This window comes from Vespa mandarinia, chromosome 1 (genome assembly GCF_050613455.1).
Source record: "Vespa mandarinia isolate Hongniang chromosome 1, ASM5061345v1, whole genome shotgun sequence".
Classification (NCBI taxonomy): domain Eukaryota; kingdom Metazoa; phylum Arthropoda; class Insecta; order Hymenoptera; family Vespidae; genus Vespa; species Vespa mandarinia.
Window position 1 is genome coordinate 8030602 of NC_140810.1, and position 26730 is coordinate 8057331.

The window sequence follows — 26730 nt, forward strand, 5'->3', positions numbered from 1 at the left end:
ATAACCTATAGTCCAATAATAAAGAAGAGAAGTTTTGCCGCATAGCGAGTTAAAAATAAGATAGTTCACATTGGCTATTCTCAGCACGTGTTCTCTTACTTATTGCTTTATCTTGTCCTCGTGCATTGAACATCATCATACCTCGTGTGCAAATACGACAAATGTTATAAATTTCATTTCTAAGAGAGAAATTAATGCGATTAATTTTCTCTTTCAACAAATTTTCATGAAATTATGTATAACATTAATCTCTCAAATTACAATCAATATATAGCTTTTATTTATATCTATAATTCCATGTATAAGTTATATAATAATATTACAAAATTATGTTGGTATATAATATAATATTTCATTAAATATTATATTATTATATTATTAATATAATATTTAATAATATAATATATAATAAAAAGAGTTGTTAAGTATATACAAAAGCATAATAAAAAATATATATGAATAACAACTTTCATACATATGGTATACATAATATAATTTTATGTATATTTTCAATGACTTTTATATACAGGAAGTTCAAAAAAAAACCATTCCATATTTATATGATAGACCAGATACACCATACTGAGTAAAAAATTTTATATAAATATAAGTTAAAAGGTTAAACATTTTCAAGATATAAACACTTTGTGATTAACTGGAGATTGCAAATTTTATAATTATACAAGTACGAAGTATCATGCTGAAAACGTCACTACTTACATCGATTTTCTTGGAAATGTTAAATTTTTGGGTAGATATTATGAGAGATGACCTCATTAACTCTTTAATATTCCCAAATCGATTTTCTGAGAATTGCTTATCGCAATTTTTTGATGAATACATTCTACTTTTAATACTTCTATTCATAAAGTATATGATTTTGACTGAAAAACTATCGATCTGTTGAATGCATGATGGAAGTCTAATTCATTTCATTCGTAATGTCAGAGAACACTCAGACATGGTGTTCGGCCAAAAGTGAATTGAATGTGGTGAATCTGTTTTATAGATTCTCTGATTTAAATATCCTGGAGGTTTTTGTATAAGAATATTTGAAAAGCATAATGTACTCCTTGCCGATAAATTAATCATTGTTAAAAGAATTACGTAATTGAATCAAGCATGCTTGTGAAATAATATAATAGAGACCTAGAATTTTTGAAAGACTCTAAGAAGTAGATGTCATGCGTATATAGAAGGAGGACATGACATAATGAAGTTCCACATTGTGGAACATATTCTGTAAATATCGGATAATAAGTCGATCATGATGCTAACATATAAAAATGTGTATATCACAGAAACGGTTGACCTTTTGACCTATGTTTATATAGATTTTCTACTCGGTATATTGTGTCCTATCTAACGTGTAAATATGGAATGATATTTTTTTCAACACCTTGTAAATATGTTACATATATACTATACTATATACTATATATATATATATATATATATATATATGTTGTATATGTTATACAAGACATCTGTTAAATATAAATGTATCTATGTACATATATATACAGGATGTCTTTCCTTTAACTCACAACGTTGAAATATCTCATGAGTGACTGAAGCTATAAAAAAAAAATTCATAGATGTTATTTGATATGAAGAAGTAACCGTAATACTGTGATCTTTACGTGATCTTGAATGAAAAAAAATTTATAAAAGTTGAACAATCAACACGAAATAAAATAATTATTGAACCATTTTTTATCATATATATAGCAACTCGCATACACACATTCGCGTATTCACATACTTGTATGCATTCTGCACATACCTTACATCATTATTTTGCGCTTACCTTCATGGTCTAATATAACTTTTTATTGTTTACATTCATTGACAAAATATTTCTGTCATAAAAACTTATATTACGTTATAAATGACTTTCTAAATGAGTTATTAAATAAATGTACCTTTGTGCTACATCATTAAACTTATCTCAATGTCACTTACAGTACCACATAAAAAACAAATTATATGATACTATTTAAAAAACTGAATGTGACTTCGATTTTTTTTATCGAAAAAGTATATTTTATTGAGATGTCTGAAAAATCTGTAGATTTCTTTTGATATTTAAGTATAAATTTATTTAATAAAAATTAAAAAATAAAAAAGTCTCGTGAAATAGAGTAGTAGTGTCAAAACAAATAACAAGTAGTGTCAACCCGATGTTGTCAATCTAATTTAAGAAAAAGCACAGTCACGATCATTATTTTTAGGCAGATCAGTTTAATGTACGTACAACATACTTACATACATACATACATACATACATACATACATACATACATACATACATACATACATACATATATACATACATACATACATATATACATACATACATATATACATACATACATATATACATACATACATATATACATACATACATACATACATACATACATACATACATACATACATACATACATACATACATACATACATATAAATGCGTCCTTTGCTACTAAGCGTAAATACTTTCGACTTTGTTTCTAAAACAATTCTAAAACATTGATTTGTTTTTTAATGTCTTATAATAATCTTTAATTGATCGTAATTCCTATTTGCAGAATATATATTTCCATTATTTTGAGATTGCATATCAATATCCATTTTCATTTACTCGATACTTCATCAAATCGATGTTTATTGAAAAGCATTACGTTTTTTCTTTCTTTTTTTTTCTTGTTAACCCTATATAATTTCAAATTAATCATATTTAAAAAGAAATAAAATCGAGACGTTACGAAATCGAAATCTTGACGACGTATAACTAAAGTTTCTCATACGATGACGAATAACTTATATAGTTGATCGATCGATCGAAATTGAGGGTAGAAATCTTGTCGGCTCGTACCGTACATGTGCACTCTATGAAAATATAGCTAGTCAATACTTACTAACTCACATGCTATATACATACTCTTAGAGCAAGAAAATTCCAATAAAAAAAAATATAAAAATAATACGAAATTCTATAGGTATGTATTTGTCAGAAGTATGTGAATATAGACAATTAGAACAAAAATTGTTTAAAATACAAACCGTTTAATTATTTTTTCTTTTTTCAACACTGTAACTATAACCTACTTTTTATCACTGTCTATCAATTTGAAATGTACTGAAAAGAAAAAAGAAAACTCTTATCTATTCGTTATTATTTTTAATTGAATTAATTTTAAATAATAAATAAACAAAAGGAGCCATTAATTAACGTTACTCTCTATACTGTAATAATTACAATTTCGATAATTGTATTGTAAAAAAAAAAAATTTTAAATTCCTCATTTTTTCAACAAATGTTAAATATATATTTATTTTGTCTAATATAAAATACAGCTAATTCAATAAAGACATGTTTGTATTTTCTTTTCAGATCAGCCGGTCGACAGCGTTTATATGATATGTGGCGTGCTAATAGCTATGGTATTGGTCGGTGTTATCATCGTCCTACTTGCCGTAACAATCAGGTAAAAGGATTCTCCTAATATAATTTACTTTAAAATAATATGACATTGTTAAATTTGATAGTATTTATAATCAGATAATAACAGTAGATACATTAATCGTTTATCTGTATCAATATCAAATTGAAATGTTGCTTTTGAACTAGAACTAAATGAAATTCATCATGATTACTTGTTTTTCTTCGTAGAATTAAATTATCGACTCACCGTGATTTTCACGAAAAAATTAACTTTACAACAATCAAGTTACAAACATTTCGATTTTCTTTTTTTCCTTTCATTTTTTACACTAAAAATTTTAGTATAAAAAAATGAAATAAAATTTATAATTTCGATCGATCTAACATTGCATTTCTAATCGAATTAATTTTATCGACCTAATGATGAACTGATCTTATGTTCACTGAGATCATTGAGAAAACTCAATAGATTATAACTTGTTTACCGTCATTAATAAGTCAATAAAATGTACAAAAAAAGAAATTCCTTCAGATATCATAATTAATGAGGACATATAAATACCCGGCGATCTTGAAAAAGAAAATATTTTCTTGCTCGATAACATTCTGTAATTGTCACTTAATTACTCGATCATTGAAGACAAATCGCGTGTACTCGTTTGCTAAAAGTTCATACCCAATTAGGGTCAACCACGAAGTGATCCCACATCGTCGGTACAGTCAATTAACACCGTCTGCATTGTATCACACGAATCGTTATAGATATATAATATATAAATATATAAATATATATAATATATATATATATGTGCATATTTACATTTTATATATATATAATGTGTAATAATATATATGTATATATATAAATGTGTATGTGTATTAGACGTATTTCTGTATATAAAACGACGATAAGAATCATTAATGTATTTCTATCACTCTTGCATAAAGACACGCTTACTTACTAATGAACGATGGTTAGCATATTTCAGATGAAAAATCCAAGTTATCCGCGTTATTGAGAGAATTTCCAACAACGTGACAAACGACTTAACTTTCGTAATGGAAAATAACAATCTTCGAGAAAAATTACGTCAAACAAATGTTATTTTCCTTTTAGTTATTTTTATTTCTTCCGATGATATTTTTGAATAAATGACATTTTTACATCTAACGAATCCCCGGGTATTCTCTTTACTTATTTTTACTTCTTTTAATTCTGAACAAATGACATTTTTCACAGTCGATCGAAATTTATTTTCCTTTTATTAGTTATTCTATCAACCTTATAACCTAAGTTATTAATTAAGTTAATCAATGTAAAATATTTAAAGGGCAACCTGTTATAACTATCGATATCATAGCTTATTTTTCTACGATATCCTATTTTTGTAATAGAGCAAAGGAGAAGAGCTATGTGGTACGGTCGACTACACCATGTCGACTACACATACATTTGGTTTCTTTGACAATTACGTTACAGATAATACGATGACGTTGCTTTATACGATATATCACGTCATCGTCCTCGACTTTATAGAATATATACATATTTTCAATAGACGTTTTTCTTTTTTATAGTTGCGTCATAGATACCAACTTCCTCTCAGAAATCTAAAATATCTCGATTATATGCACGTGTGAACATTTCTAAAGAAACATTTTTCCAATAAGATCCGTTAAGAGTAATTAGGATCAGTCTCGAAGCTTAGCTGCGATTAGTCCTGAAATGGCAATGCGATGTAAAGGTGCATATCTATGTGTTTGTATATATGTGTGCGAATATGTGTCTGAGTATATATATGAGTATATGTGTGTGCATGAGAAAGAGAAACAATGATAAAAAAAGAAAATAAGAAGAACGTGAAAATGGAACGATTAAAAATAACAATCACTTTGCAATTCTATTTCTTAAAGAGGATTAGACAGGATAATAAGTTAGAATATATATATATATATATATATATATATATATATATATATATATCTTTAGTATGAATGATAAATGCATGCAATCTGATCCTAACTTCATTTGGCCGTATCATTCGATAGTTATAAACTATATAAATTTAGCTCTTACATTTGATATTCAATAAATAATGATTTTAAAAATCATTAACGAATGGTATGCGTGACGCTTTCAGTTTGTTTTTGCTCATAATTATTTCATATTTAATAAACATTATTAGAACACTTTTTATCATCGAAATTACTCTCGTATATATTAATATGTCGATAATATCTTAATACTATTATTATCTAGGCCATTAACTTAATTAAAACAACTCGCGTGCTACGAAGAATAGATACTTATCGTGTAGTTATTTCACGTGCTAATTTCCAAATTAATTCGTGATTCGATAAAAAAAAATTTCACGAAGTCGTCCATTGGTTGTTATCTTAACCTTATTTTCTTACTTTCCTTTTTTTTTTATTACACATACCTCATTTTTTAAATCGTATCATTTATTTTCGTTGCAACGAGAAATTCAATTTTATTTCGTACTTTTATACAATTTTGATAGAAAAAAAAATCATCTAATCACAAATATTTATAAACGTGTACCGATTGTGTTTCTCGCGGTTTATCGTGACTCATTAAACGTTTATCGCGATATCGAGAAATACTTAAATCAGCACTGATAAATTATTAATAAAAGATACTTATATATCAATTAACGGAAAGAAAGAAAAAGAATGATAAAGAGAAAGAGAAAGAGAGAGAGAGAGAAGAAAAAGAGTAAGAGCGGAAATGAAGGATAAAATATATGGATTTCTTGGGATTTCTCGAGATTTAACAGAAATATAATTATAGATTATAACAAATAGTGTATTTATATTTCTTTTTTATTTTCTTTTATTTATTTTTTTTATCATGACTATATACGTTTAAGAATTCGGTAATTTTGTATTCTTTCATTTTATATTATTTGCTCTTAACAAACCAATTTTTTATTTTTATATATCAAATAAAACATTATTATTTTGATTGAATATCCCTATTTATCTCAAAAGTATTATTCACATGGGTGTATTTAGCACATAACACACACAACTACACAACACACTTTTGCGCATGAACCGCGTCTCTTGGATCCGATCACGTATATACACTTATACACATTCATTACTAACAGAAATAGACTTTAATTAAACCGGCCACATTTATCGTACATTTTGTGGCCCGTAATAGATATGTCTCGCACGAGGTCGCCACGAAAGAATCAATTTTGATGGTCTGTTAATTAAGTTAGCAATAATAGCCATTGTCATGTATTTCCTTGTTTGTAGAGTATTAAAAAGAAGAAAAAAAGAAAGAATACAGAAAAAAAAAGAAACGTAAAAGATCACGATTCTTTCATAATTACATCAAAAATTATTTTCTCGCCTACTAATTGACAATGTTTTTACTTTCATACATTATATATATATATATATATATATATATATATATATATATATATATTGGTCGACATAACGACAATTGATGAAGAACAACAAATTTGAAATGACTTTTAGCAACTGTTTCTAACGTTTTATTATTCTTTCGAAATTTTATCTTCCAACTGTTTACTTCTATTATAATAATCGCATGACGTATGTACAACATAAGAAGATATTATCCAGTATATACATACAAAAGAATATATATAAATACATACATATATTTATATATATATATATATGTATTATGTTGAATGTATGTACATATATGCATGTATAATGTATATATATGGATGTATGATGTATATATAGTATGTACATATATATGTATATTAAGTATATTTATGCATATATATATTATATGTATGCATATATATGTATGTTTTATATATAGATATAATATATGAAGGTAAAAGGCAGCGTTCCTTGTTTCCAAGCGTAACGTTGCACGAATCGTTTTGGAAGGGGCCTCTCTATCTCTCTCTATCTCTCTCTCTCTCTCTCTTTCTTTCTCTTTTCTCGTTCACTCGATTCGTGGCCTTCCCCAAGGAGCGTCGGTCGTATACACACACATATATACAGCTAGTCTGTACCTCTTTATTTCTCTCTTTCTTACTGATATTCTCTCTCTCTCCTCCTCGGAAAAAACGTCATATGCGCGCGACAAACCGTTCGAATTTCATAAAGCAGCGCCGCGTAGCGACGATAACGACGATCACTCTCTCTTGTTGCGCCAATGAGAACAACCGTCTAGCGTGACGTCAGAGTGATCTATATAAGAGGCTTACGCGCCCTTCTCGGGCTCAGACTCAAAACACGAAAGAGACGGAAAGCAAGTCGTCGGCTGGTTCGCAGTGAGTGTGTCTATCGAGGGCGCTCGCGTGCGCGCTTGCCGTCGAAGAAACGAAGAGTATATAAAAGAACAAAAAGTAACAATAAGGGAGTGTGCGTGTAACGATATACGTACAAGTATATATATACATATATATTTATACAGATATATATATATGTATTCATTCGAGCATTGACTGCTTTACAAGGCGTTTCTATGCGTTCCATGTCTCATCGCGTGGTAAAAAGAGTGCTCGAGGAAGGTGTATTGTGTCTCTAAGAGAAATTCTAGAGAGAGAGAGAGAAAGAAAAAAAGAGACAGAGAAGAAAAAGAACGCTAAAGGGCACCCTCGTACATGCGTATCGTGGTTTCGATCCGAGCAACATGTCATCTTTAAAAAATTAGCTTGAAATTGTAAACTTGATAAAAGAGAGAGAGTGAGAGAGAAAGAGAAATAGACTGACGACCGATTTTCTACGGAACTCGAAACGAGATAGAACGAAATAGAGTGAAAGAGAAAGACATCAAAGATGGTTGGAAGCAATGGTACGATGATAGCCATACGGCTTGTTCGCAGCAAACTAAGGAAAAGGGAGGAGCATCATTCAAATGTCGTTCATCCCGAGAATGACACTGTCGTACAAACGGCAACGGTCTCGGCATCCTCAGCGACGATTTCAACGATCGTCTCCACATCGCCATCGTCTCAGCTGGGCAACGAGCGATGCTTGGCACAGGTGACCACCGGCGATGGTACTTCCCCTCCTTCCCCCACCGCCGTAACAACGGTCACCACCGCCACCACCACTACAACCACCGCTACGAGCATCGAGCACGACGGTGCTTATCCGATTGCCAGCACGCAGGACCAATTCGTCTGGCAGTTCCCGCCGCCTTACCCGCCACAGCAATATACATTGTCCTATAACGACCAGGTAAGTCTTCTCTCAATTTTTATATCTTTTCCAAATTTTTTTCATTAAACTCAAAATTTCCTCCATTCTAATAATCCCTCTTACTCAATTAATATTAATTTTCCTAAATAAAATATATCGTACGCTTTATTTATTTGCAATGTTTACATCGACCTCTCTAACTTCTTACCGACTGCGATTGTATGTAAAATGTTTTTTTGTTGAGCGATAGTTTACCTCAATTTGAAGAATTTGAAAAAAAAAGAAGAAAGAAAGAAAGAAAGAACAAATAATATAAGCAAAGAAACGTCGAAATGTTTTAAACGTTTGATTAGCTGCGTTTACGTTATAATTATGCTATACAAGTGTACAATGAACGTCGATGCACCATCTGTTCAGAAACACTTGCGTTATTATTTACTAATTCGTTGATGGTGATTCTCTAAGAGAGAAACCTTACGTAGTTTCCAAGTTCGAGCCAGTATGTCTGCCGTAAGAGAAGAATGATTCGTAAAATCAACTATCGTTTAATAGTGTAAAAAAAAACGAAGCGCAAGGACAGTGACCCCTGATACGCTGTGATGGCTCCTTCTCCTCTTCCTCTTCCTCCTTCTTTTCCTCCTCTTCCTCCATCGTTGCCGAGCCTCTCTTTATACCTTTGCTTGTACTATTTTTGTGACGATCGAACTGTCTCTCGTGAGAATATATTATCTTTCGAATTTTTTTTTCTTTCGTTTCTTTTGTCTTTTTTTAGTTTATTTTATTTTTTTTACTTTTTTATATTTTCAATTACTTTTTTTTCTTTTTCTTTTTTCTTTTTTTCCTTCAAAACTCTCTCTCCTTCTCTTTCTCTCTCTCTCTCCTTCTCTTTCTCTCTCTCTCTCCTCCCTCTCTCTCTCTCTCTCCCTCACCTTCTCTCTCTCTCCACATCTAATAATAAATACGTTTCTGTATTCTGAGTTCGAAGATTTTGAAAAAAAAGGGAATGTAAATAAGTTGCGTCAATCCTTTTTTTTCTTTTTTTTTTTTTTTTCTTTTTATAAATACATTCGACTACTTGCATTAATTTCCTATTTATATTAGCATAATATATTCATATTATCTAGTAGTATACATAAAAAATACTTAACCAGATGGAAAAATGTTACGAATTTTAATGTAAATTCAGTAAAAATAGATTGATATTTCGATAGCCAAGACGATTTGTGTTGCCGATATAAACATTTACGTTACTTTATGAAATTGAAAGGTATTAATAAATATATATCATTTTCTCAACGTCACGTTTACTTCTATTTTTAATAGTTGCTTTTGAATTTGTATCTCTATACATATATATTATCGAAAATAAGGCGTAAGTTTACAAAGATCATTAATCAAATAATGCAATTAATACGTTAATATAATATCGAAGATACAATAAAGAATCGGCTGAAAATTCTTAAATTATTAATTTTAAAAATCAATCAACTTTTTCGAGACTTTTCAAGATAATTCTTTTTTCTGTTTGTAAAATTACAAGCCTAGTAAAATTATCTTTTTTTTTTCTTTTTTCTTTTTTAGCTTAAAAATCCTCGAATAAAGGAGTAATTGATTTTTTAAATTATTTAAGAACTTTCGATCACGATTGTATATTTATATTTATATATTAATTGTATGTATATATTTATTAATAATCAATTAGATTCAAGGAACGAAGTATGAAAATAAAGTAGATAAGTGAAGTCTTTAACTATTCCGATGATTAATAAAACAACTATATCATCAATACTATTGATTTAGCAAGGACAACATGTATGGTATATGGTCGAACAAGTAAAACAGTCATTGTTGCTTATCGAATGAAATCACAAGATTGCGATATTCGGATAGAAAGAAATTTTATCGACCGCTGGAAAAATTCTTGACAATATTATTCTTTCATTTTACTATTAGTTCCTATATCTTATTCAAATTCCAAAACATTGCCTTTACTTTCCTAAAGGAGAAAAAAATACAGATATTATATAATATAATCGTTACATGCGATATCGTTAAATTATTATCAAACTTCTCCAAATAATTAATTTAATGATTGCACAAATTCATCTTATCTCTTAATCAATATTTCTGTTCGTTTAACTTTAATTTTAATATCATGTTTAATTTTAATGTCACCTATTTTTCTTGTTTCTTCTTCTTCTTATTATTATCATCATTTTTTTTCTTTTTCATTTCGTAGAAATTTAAACTCAAAATTTATAGTAATTCAACGTCTATCATTGATATCATTTTACTTCGAAAAAAATACGAAAAGATATTTCCAATTTGTTAAATCATTCTTTTGCATGTAAATGTTCTTTGTCCTGGCACCTTGGATGCGTGCGATTCGCGTGATGCGTGCGATTCGCGATGCGTATAATCGTCAAAGTGATTTGAGGTCGACATTACCCTTGAAACTAGCTAATCGTTTAGCTTTCAAATTTTAAATAGATCTCGATGTCTCGCGAGACACATGCGTTTGCCAGCCTAAAATCGTCCGTTCTTTCGTAATGCTGATGAGACTGTGGCATTACGACTTGGCGATATTTCTCTTTGAAGTATCTTAAATCTAGCACGTAAAACTACATTTTTTACGATAATAATGATGATTATGATGACAAAAAATATTGTTATCATTGTAATATTTGTTTCTTTTCCCATTTTCTTTTTTTTTTTTTTTCTTTTTACGTTTTCTCTTTCATAAGAACATATTATCGAAAAATAAATTCGAAATGAAAATAAGATAAAAATATATATATATATATAAAATAAAAAAATGAACAAAAGAGATAGAAAGAAATAGAAGTAAATTATTTTCTATGCAAAAAGATTTACTTTGAGGGAAACTTCACCCTCAAATCGACTCCTTTATCGCCCTGTCCAAGTTCGGCATGGCGCGCCCTCAAGCTTGTTGCTAAATTTAACGTGGGTGGACGGTATATCGAGGAGCGAGGTCGATCCATTGAGTCGACATAACGGCTGCCATTCTTGCAGCTGTCAGCTACCTGACAAAATAATAAGAAAATAAAAAATAAAAGAAAAAGGAAGTGAAAAGAGAGAAAAGAAAGAAATAAATGTAGAAGTAGGAAGACTCTTTGACATTAGTATTCTATTTCAGTCAGAATCTTATTAAATTTAGAAGCAAACTACACGATTATTCTTTTCGATAATTCATTTCTTTAGAAACTATGGTCGCGTTTGATATCATTTTAACAAGGCGAAAAAAGATTACTACAAAATTTATCTCTTTATTCGTGATAAGAGTCTCCCGCAAATTCGATGACGAATTAATTATATACCATTGACGAATTTACGTGCTCATGATGATGTAACGTATACTGCGTACATATATATACATATACATAGTTGAATACTTAAGTATTCGTACAGTAGAAATATATTTCCGTACTTCTACTCTACGAAATACTTAAGTTCCCCACTGTATGCTGTATATATGTATACACACACATACACATATTATATTGTACATGTGCGCACATATGTATATGCGCTTTAAAACATGTTATTAGTCCGAAGTACGGAAGAACGTCATTTACTCGATAGTAATCATTTTACGAAAACATAGATATACATGTGTGTGTGTATGTATATATGTGCAGCTAATAGAACGTCGCTTCCTTTTAATTCTCTTTGATATATCAGATTTGATCGTTAATATTGTCTTTTTTTTGTTCTTTTTATAGGATGCTCTTGTACATACGCTACCCGCGGGCGGTAGGCCGGGATTTGCAAAAGGCTTTCGTAAAAACTTTGGTGGACATTGGCGTCGTTTAGTCAAGAGGAAACCAGAAACCGAGACTTGTGCCATTCCACCGGAACTTAAGGATCAACTAAAAACGATATACGTTTATTGACCGACCGTACAGATGATACCAAATCGTACCTCCATTTTACCGTTGACCTTCCAATCCGATAAAAAACAAACGCTTTTTTCGTATCATAATTCGTAAGATACATCGTTATATCGATTAATAACATTAAGGGATCGAATTTGAAAGATTGTTTAACGAAGCGAGATCGAAAGGAACAAAAAAATATGAGGGGAAGAGAAAAAAAGAAGTCTAAAACAACAAATGCAGGACAGGTCAAAAAGTTACTTCTCATCGATTACTCTTTTTCAGGCTTGTAGTTAGTCTTATAGTTTTACAAGCTAGACTTGTATTTTTACGATATAAAGGGAAAATAATTAGCCTAAAAAGTTTCAAAAAAGAGCAATCCATTTTTATTATCATCTAAGAACTTTTGATCCAATCCGCATAAACAATGAATCATCAAGCGAGGGATAACTTTTTTTGCTAGTCCAAGTTAGATATTTTGGGATAATGAAAAATTAAAAAAAAAAAAAGTAATCAGAGTTATTGTTGTGAAATTATCAACAGAATAATGAAATGTTTAAATCAAAACATATCAGAAAAAGTGCCCAAAAGAAATATCTCTAGGATGTGAAGCTCCTATTCGAACTTGAATATCGTGGAAACCTGAATTTACACCAGACCATCTATCTCCATTCACCGAAAAGTGCCTTTTTTAAATTCTACTCTCAATCATTTTATTCACGAATGGACACGAAACGTCATTCATATAATAGTCGTGTGTCGTCTTCCCATCGTTCGAGGAATCGTAACACGCTGAAATTTCTGGACTATAAGCGCAAATATGAGGAAGATGAGCTTCGTTAAGCGATGTAAAAGAATTTTTATGAGACTGAAAAAAACGTTAAAAGAGCTACGACAAAACGAGTTACATCGTAGCTTTTTTCTGTCTGTGTATGTATTTTACTATTGATCTATAATAGTAAGAGATAGAAAGAGAGAGTCACTCAACTGAGAATCACTTTCACAACGCACTAGTATTAACGTTATTACCTGAGAAATATATCTAATGTCTAATATGTAAAAAAAAAATATGATGAGCGGAGCTATATTATTAGAGGTGAAAGAAAAGATAAGAAAAGGGAAGAAGAATAAATCTCCTAAAGCATTTTCTGCTTCTCTCGCACGTGTCTCTTCGAAAAAAAAAAGAAAAAAATAGAAAAAAAAAGAAAAAAAAATAGAAAAAAAAGCTCTGTCATAAATGTAAATACTAGACGTATGTAGTTTTTAAATAACGATGGCGTAAACTAAACAATTTTGAAGCTACGATCATATTGATGTATCAAAATATCCTCGATATCGTACGACTAATTGCAATGATTTTTTTCTAATTTAACAAATTTAATTTTTTCTTTAACTAAGTTTGTTGTAACTAGTACGATGTATTCAATTCGAAACAATCCAATCGATTATATGTACATGTAATGTTAATGTGACAAATGATTTAGTCGTACGTTCATTAGTGTCGATCTTGTTGCTCGTCTATGCGCTATTTGGTATGTAGAAAATAGAATGAAAGGGGATAATCAGAACAAATGTTGTAATTTAATAGATAGATACACTCTATTCTTTATTGTTCTATCCCCCCCTTTTCTTTCTTCGACGAAGTCAATACCATGAATAGTGTGTAGTATTTTGTAGCAAACTTAGACCAATTTAAGAGATCTTCAATAATTACATTTACGACTCATATTGAGTCTGCACTACTTGCTAAACTACTACGGTATTTCAATTGCGTATTATTGTAAGTTGTACAGCAACGCAAAGCTTCGCTAAATATCCGAAAACGTTGTTGTCTTGCCCTTTATATAAAAAACAAAAAAAAAAAACATTCGTTTTTCTGGAACTCCTTCGATTGCTCATTTGTTTCTTTGCCAAATTGTAAACATAGCTTCTTGATGAGACATTGAGCGAAATCTTTTTTTTGGCGTATGCTGTTGGTATAAGTATGTCTGCTGTTTCTATGTGCGTATGCTTTTCTGGGTGCATGTGTGTGTATGCAAAAGTGCGATTGTGGAAGCATGGAACAAAAAGTAATACTTAACGAAGAGGTAAAAGTATTTAATTTGGCAATTGTATATTGGTGACTATATTAGTCATGTGAAAACATAAAAAATGAATGAAAAGAAACAACAAAAGGGTATATAAAGAAAAGCCTCTATCCAACCAACGTTCCTGCTGCAGCCGAAACTGTGAAAAGAAATTTGTATTATGATATTTTAGGACACGACGACTGTAGCGTAAATAATATAGCATTGTAATGCTTTCGCGCGGCACGGATTATTCTAACAATACGAATTTATTCAAGTGCCTACGTCATATATATATATATAAATATATATATATATATATATATATATATATATATATATATGTATATATAATATATGTACAGTAAAAAAAACGTAAAAGCGAAATTATAGGAAGGAGCTGCGCTCCCACCACCTAGTCACTTTTAAAAATACCATCGAAACGTATCCCTACGAATTTTTAGTACAGCTTCGAGTTTCCCTTTGACTACCTATCTAAATACGATAATATTAAATAAAAGATTTCAAACGAATTCGAGACATTTATTTTTTTCCCGAGAATTTTTCCAATGTTTTTCTTCTAGATTCTTTTTATTTTAAATTTATATTTTATAAAATAATAAAATATAAATCTATAAATAAAATTAATACTGTATTTCTTTCTCTTTTTTAAATATTGAAAACAAAGGTAGGAAACGAAATAAAACAAAAACATATATATATATATATATATATATTAAAAATAAAACATATATATAGATATATATATATATATAAAATTAAAATAAAATTTTTAAAATAGAAAAAATATATAACTTCTTATATATGTATTTGTGTGAAAAATTGATTCTGAAACATTACAAAAAATCTTGACATAAATCCCTATTGAATTTTGATTAAATCGTCTACTGATGCATATATAAATACCATTTTATCATGACTCATAAACAGTCAGTGAGGCTAATCTTCATTTACGTCACAATGTTTTATATTTCAGAATCATTTATTCAAGACACGTATTATGTGTGTGTATATATGTAAATGCATATCTTACATTCATCGAAAATCTCGGGTTCAAAAATTGTTATTAAAATGATGATGTAAATTCTTATGAAACAAAGATAATCATAAGATGTTAAATGATGACCAATAATATTTAACATGTGATTAATGGTACATAATTAAACTTACTGAGTATATTCTAATTGATGATAATTATAACTCACGAATGAAAAGGTAAATTTTTAAGAATAAAATTATTAGAATGTTTAAATAAAAAAAGGATTAGACTGACGAGTATTAATAGTTCATTAATGAATTTTGCACCAATAAAAAATAGTAGATACATTTTACACCAATGATAATACATAGAATTTTATTACTAGATAGCCCTACGATCAACTCTAGATGTCGATTGGCAAACTACGCGAACACATTTTCTTTAATATATTTTTACCATAAATATCATTAATAAAATAAGAATATGATATAATTCAAAAAATTCAAAAATCATTTTTTATGCAAATTCATTTCTTCATTATCTTTTTCCCTCTGCCTCGAAATTCATATTCTAAATATAGTTATATATTACTTTGAGAATTAACCTTTATGAATTTAGCTTCAATTTGCGCAGATGCATTGAGACCATATGATGAACTAATAATTTGTACAATGTTTTAGATATTGATTGTGCTGCAGAATTGTAAACTTAAATTTGCACTTAAAAAGAATTTAGAAATAAACGTTATTTTGCTTTGTATTTCTTCAGTATTATATATTTCGTAAAATCATTGCAATATGTTGACTACAAGTGTAATTTCTATGTTAGTAATTCTTGATTTTAAATTGTCTGCAATATTTTTTAATTTTAAAATAATAATTCTACAAATAAATTAAACATTTTCATTTTTTATTTATACATTGTAGATATACTATGAAACTATAATTATACTAATGTAAAACATTGAATGAATTTCTTTTTTATTTTATTATTATGTCTTATAATAATCATTTATACATTTAATAATTCTTATGTTTTATTAATTATTAATTTATTAAATTCTTACAGAGGGTTTAAGTTTCGAATTCCGATACCAACTCAAAGATTGAATACTTTAATTAAAATGTATTCTACCTCGTCTGGATCACCATCCGATTCATCATCATCGTCTGGATCACCAAACGATTCATCTTCATCGTCTGGATCATCATCAGACTCATCATCTGATTCTGATTCGGATACAGAAAAGGAAAAGAAAAAAAAATCAGTTGCAGATGCTTCTACAAAATCATTGGATAGTCTTATAGATAATCTAATGGTAAATAAAAAATATAAGTCGTCAAATTTATTCCAAATTTTCAAATCAAATTGTACAATCATGTTTACAACAATTTTCTATTATATTTAGTTGAAAGATAAAAAAAGAATAGATGTTGCTATGCCTGTGAGAAAAATTATTGAAGAGGATAAATCATTCATAAAGAAGACAAATAAATCGTATGGTTAGTAGAATTATATTTGTAATAAAATTTGTTTGTCTGAATTTATGTATGCTTATTAATTTTAAATTTTAGAAGCACAACTTATAGAAGCTGCCAAAGATGTAACGAAAGCTCTCAATATAGACAAAGGAGAAACAAAGACACAATTATTAGATAGATTATCCACTATATATAAAGACAATTATAAAAAGAAAAAACATGGAAGCTCGAGGTTTTTAGAATATTTAAGACGATTTTAATCAATTATTTAACTTTAATAATCAAAGTAGTATTATTTATGTTTATTGTTTGTTTCAAATAATTAAAATTAAATAAATTAATTCTGATCTCTATTTTTATTTTTTTAGTAAAGTAGTAAACAAGATTGTATCAGAACATAAATTATCTTCAGAAAGCAAACAAATAGATAGTAATGAACAATGGAAATACAAAGCTGATATTGTTCGTAAGTTTAAAACTCATGATAAACGCGAAGAGCAGGTACATATGATTGGACCAAGTATTATCAACCAATTAAAGAAGGAAGCAAAAAATAAATATTGGAAGGAAACAATTGCAAAGCAAAAAATGCTAAATGTTACTTTTAATGAAAAAGCAAAAGCAATTTTTAAAGACATGAAAGAACCTATGACAAACATACCAAAGTTATCCATGTGGGAATCATTAGAAAAAAGAGAGCTTGATTTAATTGTTAATCAATCTCCTAAAAATATTTTTCAAGAAATGATACAATGGACTGAATCTGGAATATTATGGAAATTTCCTATTGATAATGAAATTGGTAATGTATAATCTTATATTATGATGTAATGTAGTATCCTTTCCTCATATGTTTTATTAAAATATATATTTTAGGAATGGAAGAAGAAAGTAACGTGCATTTCTCTGAACATGTATTTCTAGAACGTCATTTAACAGATTGGTGCCCAAAAAGTGGTCCAATACGTCATTTTATGGAACTTGTATGCATAGGTCTTTCTAAAAATCCATATTTGACTGTAGATGAAAAACTTGGTCACATTACATGGTATAAAGAATATTTTAAAGGAAAGAAAGAATTATTAACAGAATTAGGTGCAATTAATATTTCATCCACTATGAAAGAGCAGACGAAAACTTAAATTATAATATATTCGTGTATGTTTGTTAAGAATTGATATTTTATCTTTCTATTATATATAATATATATCTACTTTTGTATTTTATATTCTAATTCTTTGTTGTTTATAGATACATGCAGAATTAACATCGTATCAAATTGATCGCTCAATATACATTGCTTATCCTTTTTTAATTAAGGAATAGCTCTACAAAATATTCAATTATAACTTCTATTGTACATTTACACAAAAGAAGTCGTATATCTAATCATAAAAAACTGATTGATTAAAAAAGAAAAATATATATACAGCTATTTCAAATGAAATGATTAATGTTGTATTATCCTATGTATACTAAATAAGGTAAATTAATTAATTTCACAAATTTTTAGCATATTTGTATGTATGCATAATATGCAGGATATCCCATTTATCTGGAAAAATTGGAATAGATATTGTTGTTGTTGGGACTGAACCTATCAAAAAAATGTATTTACAAATTTGTTTAATATGAAGATTTGAGATGAATTCAATAACGTGACATATAAGGTTTGTAAGTTCCTAATAGCTCTATATCATAATCGCCAACTATTAGTCTGCATGCTGTAAGCAAAGGCTGAATTTTTTTTATCTATCTTTATGCTTTTCAAATTACCAACTAAGTAAACGAAGTTTATTTCGTAAGAAGTTCAGCCTTTATTTACAACATGCAGTTTAACAGACGGCGATCAGCGATACAGGGTTATGGTTCTTAGTAACTCACAAATTTATAATATAATTTATAATATTTTACAATGACAAATGACCTTATATAGCATGCCGTTGAATTGGTCGCAACAAATTCCAACAAACTATGTGAAGAGAAATATATAGTTCTGTCTAAAAAAATGAATGTAACTTTGAAATTTCCATCACTACTTTAACTGCAAAAAGAAATTGACACCATTTAACATTGCTCTTCCATATCAAAACAATTTGTAAAAAATTTTTTTGATACATCCGATTCCTCATGAGATATTCCAATTTTTGGAGACAAACAAAATCCTGTATATACAATATACTTTTTATAAAAATCAAATTAATTTATCTATTTAAGTTATCTTAAATATTATAGATATAATAAAATATAAAAAAAAAATATCAAATTATAATATAACATTGTAATATACAATGATTAATTAAAGAATTATAAAATATAATAACAATAATATTCTCTAATATTATATAATAATTTCTAATAATATGAAGCTAATTCAATTGTCGCTCTTGAATCTATGAATGTATATAAATTTATAAATATACTTCTGAAATCAATCTAAAACAACCAAAAATGCATCCACTAGATGCACGTACGCATCTAAACGCACAAATATATATAAATGTATACATACACACACCGAATTCAAATATATATAGATAATACGTGTACCAATCAGATCTCATCTCGTAGTCTTCTTCTCAGTCTTTGGCAGTCTGTGGTGAGGCTCGCTACCCAATCATATGCTAACGTCATTTCTAAGTATATTTATATAATTTCTTGAGCTTTGAACTCATTTATTACTGTGTGACTGTACGTATATTAGATTTATAACACACACACACACACACATATATATAAAGTATAAATAAATATATATGTATGTATATATATATATATATGTTTATACTTTAATCATTAACGCATAATTGTCATTTCTTTTTCGAGAAAGATTTGTGAGCGTTCATACGTAGTTATTAAAATCGGAATAAACGATGACAAATTGAATATCATTGTAAAGTACTGATACGGTGAAACCAGAAAGGAGGTTGCGCGAGTGTAAAGTGAATAGAAATCTTGTTCTAAAATTAATATCCTACATTTACTCATGTTCAGTCAATTTTTTAAAATTTTTTTTTAAACATTTGACAAAGTTCCGTTTTTCTTCTTTTTTTTTTCATTCTTATATTTTTTAATTAGTGCTTCGTACAATTGCCGCGTGAACATAGCGATATTCTCCGTTATAAATATTGCTGTATTAATCTTACGTGTCAATAATTATTCAAAAATCCTTCGTGTCACATATCCAATATTACTCATTCGTAAGATAAAAATTACTTTTCAATTTTATATATTAGATAAAAAAAAGTAAAAAGTGATATAATATCTTTTCTTTAAATTCGTCTTGTTTCGCGTCGTTTATGTGGAAACATTCTTTATCTTGTAAATATTATTGCAAGGTTATATATTTCAATACATGAAAATTGCTTATATGCCGTTAAATGCACGAATATTGCATCAGTCAATGATTTCTGTTAAAATATCATTATTTATTACATTTTTGATTACAGACACATATAAGACGTATCTGAGATATTATTATTTGATAAAAAAAAACGGAATAAACCAATATACAACTGTATTTCTACAATATACCCTGTATTAAAGTAAATTATCATTTGAATAGTTTATACATTGTTAATTTTTGTAATTAAAAAATAATTTTATTGATTTTTTTACAGATACATAAAGATATCTACATATATATACCAAGAAGAAACATGAGTTTACAGTGGTCACTGGTTGCCTCTTTCTTATATATAGAAATGATTATTGTATTATTGCTAGTATTACCTATAATGTCACCAACAAGATGGCAGAAATTTTTCAAATCACGCTTTGCACAAAGTTTAAGTTATCAGTCATCAACTATATTTTATATAATAATTGTAATATTAGTCTTATTTTGGTTAGATTCTGTCAGAGAAATGGTTAAGTACTCAACGGTTGGTGAACGTGCTGGAGAACATGCTCATTTAGATGCAGAAATGCAAGGTAAATTATGATAAATTGAAAGCATTTGATTGCATTAATTGTATTTGTATGTATATACGTTTTCATATTTTTCAATTCTGCTTTAACAGGAAATATGAAACTTTTCCGAGCTCAAAGAAACTTCTACATATCGGGATTTTCATTATTTTTGAGCATAGTTATACAACGTCTGTCAAAATTAATCTCTACACAAGCTCAGCTTTTAGCTCAAAATGAAGCTGCTATGAGACAAGCACAATCTGCTACTACCACAGCAAGAAGTCTACTTTCTCAGAAACCAAGTGGTGAAAGCGCTCAAAATGATTCTAATGAGGCACATGATAAAGCTGTTTCAGAATTAAAAAATCAAATTAAAGAATTGCAGGCAAAAAAAATAGAACTTGAGAATGAACTAACAAAAGAAAAGAAAGACAAAGAAGCTATCAAATCACAAGCTGAATCTTTAACAAAAGAATATGATCGTTTGAGTGCCGAACATGCAAAAACCCTATCAAGCGGAGATAAAAAAAGTGATTAAGTTGTTGCTTACCTTCTTTTCCCGTTACCATTAATGCCAAAGGCATATAATTCATTATCTTTTACATAAATATTTTTTATGTTCTATCTAATTTCACACTACATTATTTTATTAATACTAAAACAATGATCAATTTATTTATATTGTTTACAAAAACCCTGTATATACATATTATTGCTAATGTAATATGCATTACAAATACATTGTTATATTAACTTTGGTTGTTTGTTTTAAGAAGTGATTAATATTTCTTAGAACAATGAGTTAAGTATAATGTTGTAGAAGTACAATTTAATAATGTTTGCATTACTGTACAGTTAAAAAAGATATTATACGTACTTGATTTATTTAAATATTAATATTTTATATGAATATTTTTGATTGTTTTTTTGTATTATTGGTAATTATGGCAAGTTTAATAATGATTAATTATACAAATGATGTATGTTTAAGAATAGAATTTTATGCGCGTAGAGCCCTAAAATAATGAATAATATAAATTTATTATGGTATGGTCCTCTTTAGTTTGACATATTCTAACAAACAAGGAAGCATAACTCATTAAAAATATTTAATATATTTTATGTTCATCATTTCCAAATTATATTTAAAATAATTTATATAACATACATAATAAGTGATCAAATTTGTTTCATTAGATAAAATTCACACATATATTTTGTCAAAACCTGTAAAATGTTTAGCATATTGTTTCCTCTTAAATTATTATATTAAATATAAATTAAGAGATATATATGAATTTATGAATAGTGTAATTTATTGTTCATAAAACAGGAAATTCTACAAAAGCACAATAATTTATTAAACAACTAATAACAGAATTTACTGTGTTAACAACGTGTTGTAATTAAATTTACTCTACGTTGATCAACACAGTTAGAGAATTCCTCTACTAAATCTGAACATTTAAGTATTTCCTTAGGATTATCTTGATAGCATTTTAGTACTTTTTCTTTTCCTGCAGTACACAGCTGTTCGTCGCTGAGATTACCTTCCATTTTTTGTCCTATTTACAAAAATAAGTATAAGTAAAAACTTACATTCATGAAATAAAATTTGTTAAATAATAGTAATTCAGTTTGTAAAATATTTTAATTTTAAATCAAGTGTAAGATATTTGTCTAGACATTCAAGAATAGTATAATATTTTCACATCAAATTTTTCATTAATTTTTATAATTTAAAAGATCATGCTCATAATTTTAATCTGTAGTTTGTGGAAATAATAGTGGTTGATATAATTATAGATATAAAAGGCAAATGTCATGATTAAAGGACAAATGTAATATTATTAAAATAGGTTAAATTAAAAATATTTAAAATGAAAAAAACTTGGTTTTACCTATTACTTTACCAGAAGAAAATTCATCAACAGTTCTTTTATATTCTTCTTCTAAAATGCGATCTATCATTAAATGCTTTTTCTCCATGTTTTGCAAGCGTCTTTGCCAATACTGATTTTGAACTTGAAGTTCTTGTTCTTTCTTATTTTGCATTTCAAGAGCAGATAATGTTAATTCTGGATAATAGTATACTGGATATCCAGAAGGTACATCTCCAGTTTGTGATGATGATAAAGGAACTGTAGGATTAGCTGATTGTGTTGGAGTAAATGAGCTTACATCCTTAACGGTCTCAGTGGAAACTTTACTTCCTTGAGCTAATCGTTCTACAACTGCATTAGATACTTTAATCACTCCTATTTCTTCTTCATTGGATATAGTCAATCTGCGAGTGCTCTGTCCAGAACCCATCTTTAATAATTCTTTAAGAATTTTTAATATATTTCCTTAAATTTAATTAATCTATATAATTAATTCCCGATTTAAACTTCTTTCATCCAAATAAACTTTGGTCTAGATTTTTTCATGGTTCTCACTTACCTGGTATATATCTGTTTTACATAGATTTTATATTTTTCATTACATATCATATTAATATTACGTAAACATCGCAACAACTCATCCTTCTGTTGTGTGAAGGAAAATGACTGCTAAAGAAGGATAACAAAGTTTATATTACAACTAAAAGTAAAATCTTTTAGTAACACGTCGTACAATGCCAAATCCTATCTCACGCTCCCTCTCTAGGGAAATTTCGAAAATTCTCTAGTCAGTTTATTAATAACAATTATTATAGTTTTGAATAAATTATTTCTTGCTATTTATTGCATTCATTTCTATTTTATAATGTAATTTAATATTATCTATTGTATGTTTGTGAGTATTAAATTTTCTAAGGTACTATCTCTTGTATAATTACATGTTTTAACTTTATTACAATGTAAAATCAATTGTGTCATTGTTTAAAAATTATTTTATAATTTTTTTTTTACATCATATTAATTTCTCTTTTATTATATTAATGTATTGTAAATTAACTAATTTAATGTTTGAAAATAAGGATTTTAAATTCTAAGGAGAATCATATTACTTTATATTTTATTATCTTATATAATCGCGATAACTTCTTTTTATTTAAATTCATTTCACCTTTGTTTAAAAGAAAATTAAATATTTAAATTAATTAATATTTTTGTCGTTTTGCTGTTGTTTAAATTACGTTCTACTGTATATACTGTATGAATTGTATATACTGATGAATTGGAAATGAAATGTATACTACTGTACCAATCGTAAATTCTCCTCTCTCTCTCTCTATATATATACACACACATACACATAATATATATTTATATCTCATAAAATTTGAAGGAATTAATACCAGTAAGAATTTAGATATCCCTTCTCCTAAAACTTATTATTTATCTTATGAGTTGGCTAATATAACCTTCACTAGTAGGTTTCTAATTTTTTATCTTATAGGAGACAAACTGTATTATGAGGAAAGTTACTTTTCTTACTCTAACTAATACTTATCAAACATATTTTTATACAAAACATAAGAAATTTATACAAAGAAAATAATTATTCAAGAATGGCTCAAAGTGCTTCTCTTTTAACACGTATAGTGGCTACTTCTATATCAGCTACAGTACGTGCAGGTAAAATAATTCGCGATGTTATGAGTCAAGGAGGGTTAAAAATAGTAGAAAAGGGCAAAAATGATCTACAAACTGAAGCTGATCGGTGTGCACAGAAATGTATTATAACTTCTTTAAGTCAACTATTTCCGAACATCACTATTATTGGAGAAGAAGAACCCAATAGTTGTGAAATACCGTCCGATTGGATTGTCACCGAAGCAGATCAAGATATTTTGAAGTTGAAATTACCAGCGCATCTTGAAAATATAGATCCAAAAGATGTGTGCGTTTGGGTAGATCCTTTAGATGGTAATATTTATCAATAATTAATTTTTCTATTAAATATTAAAAACCATTGAAAATGGAAATGAAAATAATTTTTATATCTGAAACAATTGTTTTAGGTACATCTGAATACACACAAGGACTTGTAGAGCATGTTACAGTATTAGTGGGAGTAGCAATTGGAAAGAAAGCAGTTGGTGGTGTGATTCATCAGCCATATTATAAGGATAATGAAAAGGGTATATTGGGTCGTACATTATGGGCAATTAATGAAGTAGGATATGGTGGATTTGTACCAATTTCACCTCCTGATGGAAAAAGATTTATTACAACCACACGGTAAATTTATTTTAAGAAAAATACTACGTGGAAACTATTCTATCTATAATATATTAAAAAGAAACAATAATGTGTACAATTTATATTTTAGTTCTCACTCGGATAAAAATGTTAAAGCTGCTATAGATGCTTTGAGCCCAGATGAGGTAATTCGTGTAGGTGGTGCAGGTCATAAAGTAAGTTATCTTTACTTCGTAATATAAAGTCATGCAAATTAATTTTCTATTCGATTGTAAATATACTAATAATAATTTTGAATCAAATATTAACTTTTGACATACTTATAGGTAATTCTACTTTTGGAAGGTAAAGCACATGCTTATGTATTTGCCAGTAAAGGTTGCAAAAAATGGGATACTTGTGCACCTGAAGCAGTGTTGCATGCAATTGGTGGAACTTTAACTGATTTTTATGGAGAAAAATATGCGTATCATGCAGAAACAATACATCCAAATTTAAGAGGTGTTTTAGCTACTGCTCCTGGAGAGGCACATCAGTGGTATTTAAATCATATACCAGAAGAAGTCAAACAAAATTTACAATAACACAAGTAATTTGCTTCAATGTTACACTTTTTATGTCATTCCTTAATGAATTTATTTATATACTTATTATATTTTAATTAATTTCTTTGGCTCGCATACGCCCCACATAGAACTTTCCATTCACGCCGTCTTATATTTTCGTCAAGAACAAAAATTTTCGAAAAGATTTTTTCTAAAATCTTATATCGAATAACGTCCAACTGAATAACATCCTTAGTGCATTTATCATACAGTGGGTCATTAATTCTAAGGAGCCATGAAAATCATTTTTTGCATTATTATAAATATTGTAAAATATACGTCAGAAAAATTAGTAATCATGATAACATAGAGGTGAATACGCGATCTAAACGGAAATACATTAAATGTCGATTATGCACGAAACATTAACAATCTATAATATTTTATTCTACATTAGAATAATTCATGCTGTAGATGTAGTATAACTACAAAACAAAATCTTTACGAATGAATTATGTATGTCAAAGGTGGGGGTAATTGACAACCCACATTTAGCCTGCATTTCTACTTAAACTGAGAGAAGACGATCTCAATCATTTGACAATACCATGCCTCGTGAATTACACAGTTTTTGTTTCTGTCTTTTTATGAATAGTCGATTTACGATCACGTATGTTCTATCTGTCTCTATTCTATACTAGATAAGGTATTAGATGAGATCTCTCTGTAAGCTTAACAGCTCTTGTTTGTAAACCTGGAGTTACAGTTAATAAACTTAAGTAGTAGGTAAATAGAATGATTAATGATATTGCCAATAAGTTGCCTATTTCTGAGTATATATGTATATAATTTATATACATACATTCATATATATAACAAACTTTAGATATTAAAAATGAAAATTTATAAAAGATAATTTATGGCATTTCTGTTGACAGTATTTTTTGCTATGGTAATTGGTCAAAAAATTAATTAAGAATAGTAAAATAATAAATAATTAGATAATTTGGTTTTTTATTTATAATAAAATAATAATCGAACATAAAGCAAACTATATAATATGTAGATAATTGCATTAAATAC

At 28.1% G+C, this 26730-nt stretch overlaps 5 protein-coding genes and 1 long non-coding RNA gene across 22 annotated transcripts in view; 4 read left to right on the forward strand and 2 right to left on the reverse strand.

The window, feature by feature from the left end:
• Window positions 1–15112, forward strand: part of LOC118446941 (uncharacterized) — a 68572-nt gene extending 53460 nt beyond the window's left edge. For all 4 annotated transcript variants that reach the window (XM_035878180.2, XM_035878181.2, XM_035878182.2 and 1 more), the window contains 3 exons: window positions 3398–3491; window positions 8299–8656; window positions 12361–15112. In XM_035878180.2, the coding sequence (XP_035734073.1) occupies window positions 3398–3491; window positions 8299–8656; window positions 12361–12531 (623 nt within the window). In that variant the 3' untranslated portion in view covers window positions 12532–15112. The remainder of the gene's footprint in view (window positions 1–3397; window positions 3492–8298; window positions 8657–12360) is intronic.
• On the reverse strand, window positions 9695–15908 carry LOC118446949 (uncharacterized). Of its 3 annotated transcripts, none has more exons than XR_014982277.1 (3): window positions 15634–15760; window positions 11492–11661; window positions 9697–10613 (listed from the first exon to the last, which is right to left on the reverse strand). It is a non-coding gene; the product is annotated as an uncharacterized LOC118446949 (long non-coding RNA). The 3 variants fall into 3 exon arrangements; XR_014982279.1 differs by lacking the exon at window positions 15634–15760 and adding an exon at window positions 15771–15908 and having other exon boundaries at window positions 9715–10613; window positions 10793–11661; XR_014982278.1 differs by lacking the exon at window positions 15634–15760 and adding an exon at window positions 15771–15908 and having other exon boundaries at window positions 9695–11661.
• Window positions 15909–16204: 296 nt separating this feature from the next.
• Window positions 16205–19252, forward strand: mRpS31 (mitochondrial ribosomal protein S31). The gene is made up of 7 exons (XM_035878185.2): window positions 16205–16402; window positions 16648–16897; window positions 16988–17081; window positions 17154–17292; window positions 17429–17862; window positions 17937–18218; window positions 18312–19252. The coding sequence occupies exons 1-6, from the start codon at window positions 16377–16379 to the stop codon at window positions 18200–18202; spliced, it is 1209 nt and encodes a 402-aa protein (XP_035734078.2). The 5' UTR covers window positions 16205–16376; the 3' UTR covers window positions 18203–18218; window positions 18312–19252.
• Window positions 19253–19621: 369 nt separating this feature from the next.
• On the forward strand, window positions 19622–21884 carry LOC118446945 (B-cell receptor-associated protein 31-like). 6 transcript variants are annotated; one of them, XM_035878188.2, is made up of 4 exons: window positions 19622–19751; window positions 20510–20605; window positions 20681–20993; window positions 21083–21884. In XM_035878188.2, the coding sequence occupies exons 3-4, from the start codon at window positions 20720–20722 to the stop codon at window positions 21508–21510; spliced, it is 702 nt and encodes a 233-aa protein (XP_035734081.1). In that variant the 5' UTR covers window positions 19622–19751; window positions 20510–20605; window positions 20681–20719; the 3' UTR covers window positions 21511–21884. The 6 variants fall into 6 exon arrangements, with proteins under 6 accessions (XP_035734081.1, XP_035734080.1, XP_035734084.1 ...); XM_035878187.2 differs by lacking the exon at window positions 19622–19751 and adding an exon at window positions 19844–20002; XM_035878191.2 differs by lacking the exon at window positions 19622–19751 and adding an exon at window positions 19846–19997.
• A 382-nt stretch (window positions 21885–22266) lies between these two features.
• Chchd3 (Coiled-coil-helix-coiled-coil-helix domain containing 3) lies at window positions 22267–24715 on the reverse strand. 7 transcript variants are annotated; one of them, XM_085664658.1, is made up of 4 exons: window positions 24609–24715; window positions 23415–23524; window positions 22874–23296; window positions 22267–22537 (listed from the first exon to the last, which is right to left on the reverse strand). In XM_085664658.1, exons 3-4 carry the CDS (start codon window positions 23283–23285, stop codon window positions 22362–22364), a joined length of 588 nt encoding a protein of 195 aa, XP_085520784.1. In that variant the 5' UTR covers window positions 23286–23296; window positions 23415–23524; window positions 24609–24715; the 3' UTR covers window positions 22267–22361. The 7 variants fall into 7 exon arrangements, with proteins under 7 accessions (XP_085520784.1, XP_085520766.1, XP_085520778.1 ...); XM_085664640.1 differs by having other exon boundaries at window positions 22874–23320; window positions 24609–24714; XM_085664652.1 differs by lacking the exon at window positions 24609–24715 and adding an exon at window positions 24256–24392.
• On the forward strand, window positions 24469–26697 carry LOC118446940 (3'(2'),5'-bisphosphate nucleotidase 1). Its single transcript, XM_035878178.2, has 4 exons — window positions 24469–24826; window positions 24922–25141; window positions 25233–25317; window positions 25429–26697. Exons 1-4 carry the CDS (start codon window positions 24469–24471, stop codon window positions 25684–25686), a joined length of 921 nt encoding a protein of 306 aa, XP_035734071.1. The 3' UTR covers window positions 25687–26697.
• The last annotated feature ends 33 nt before the right edge of the window (window positions 26698–26730 follow it).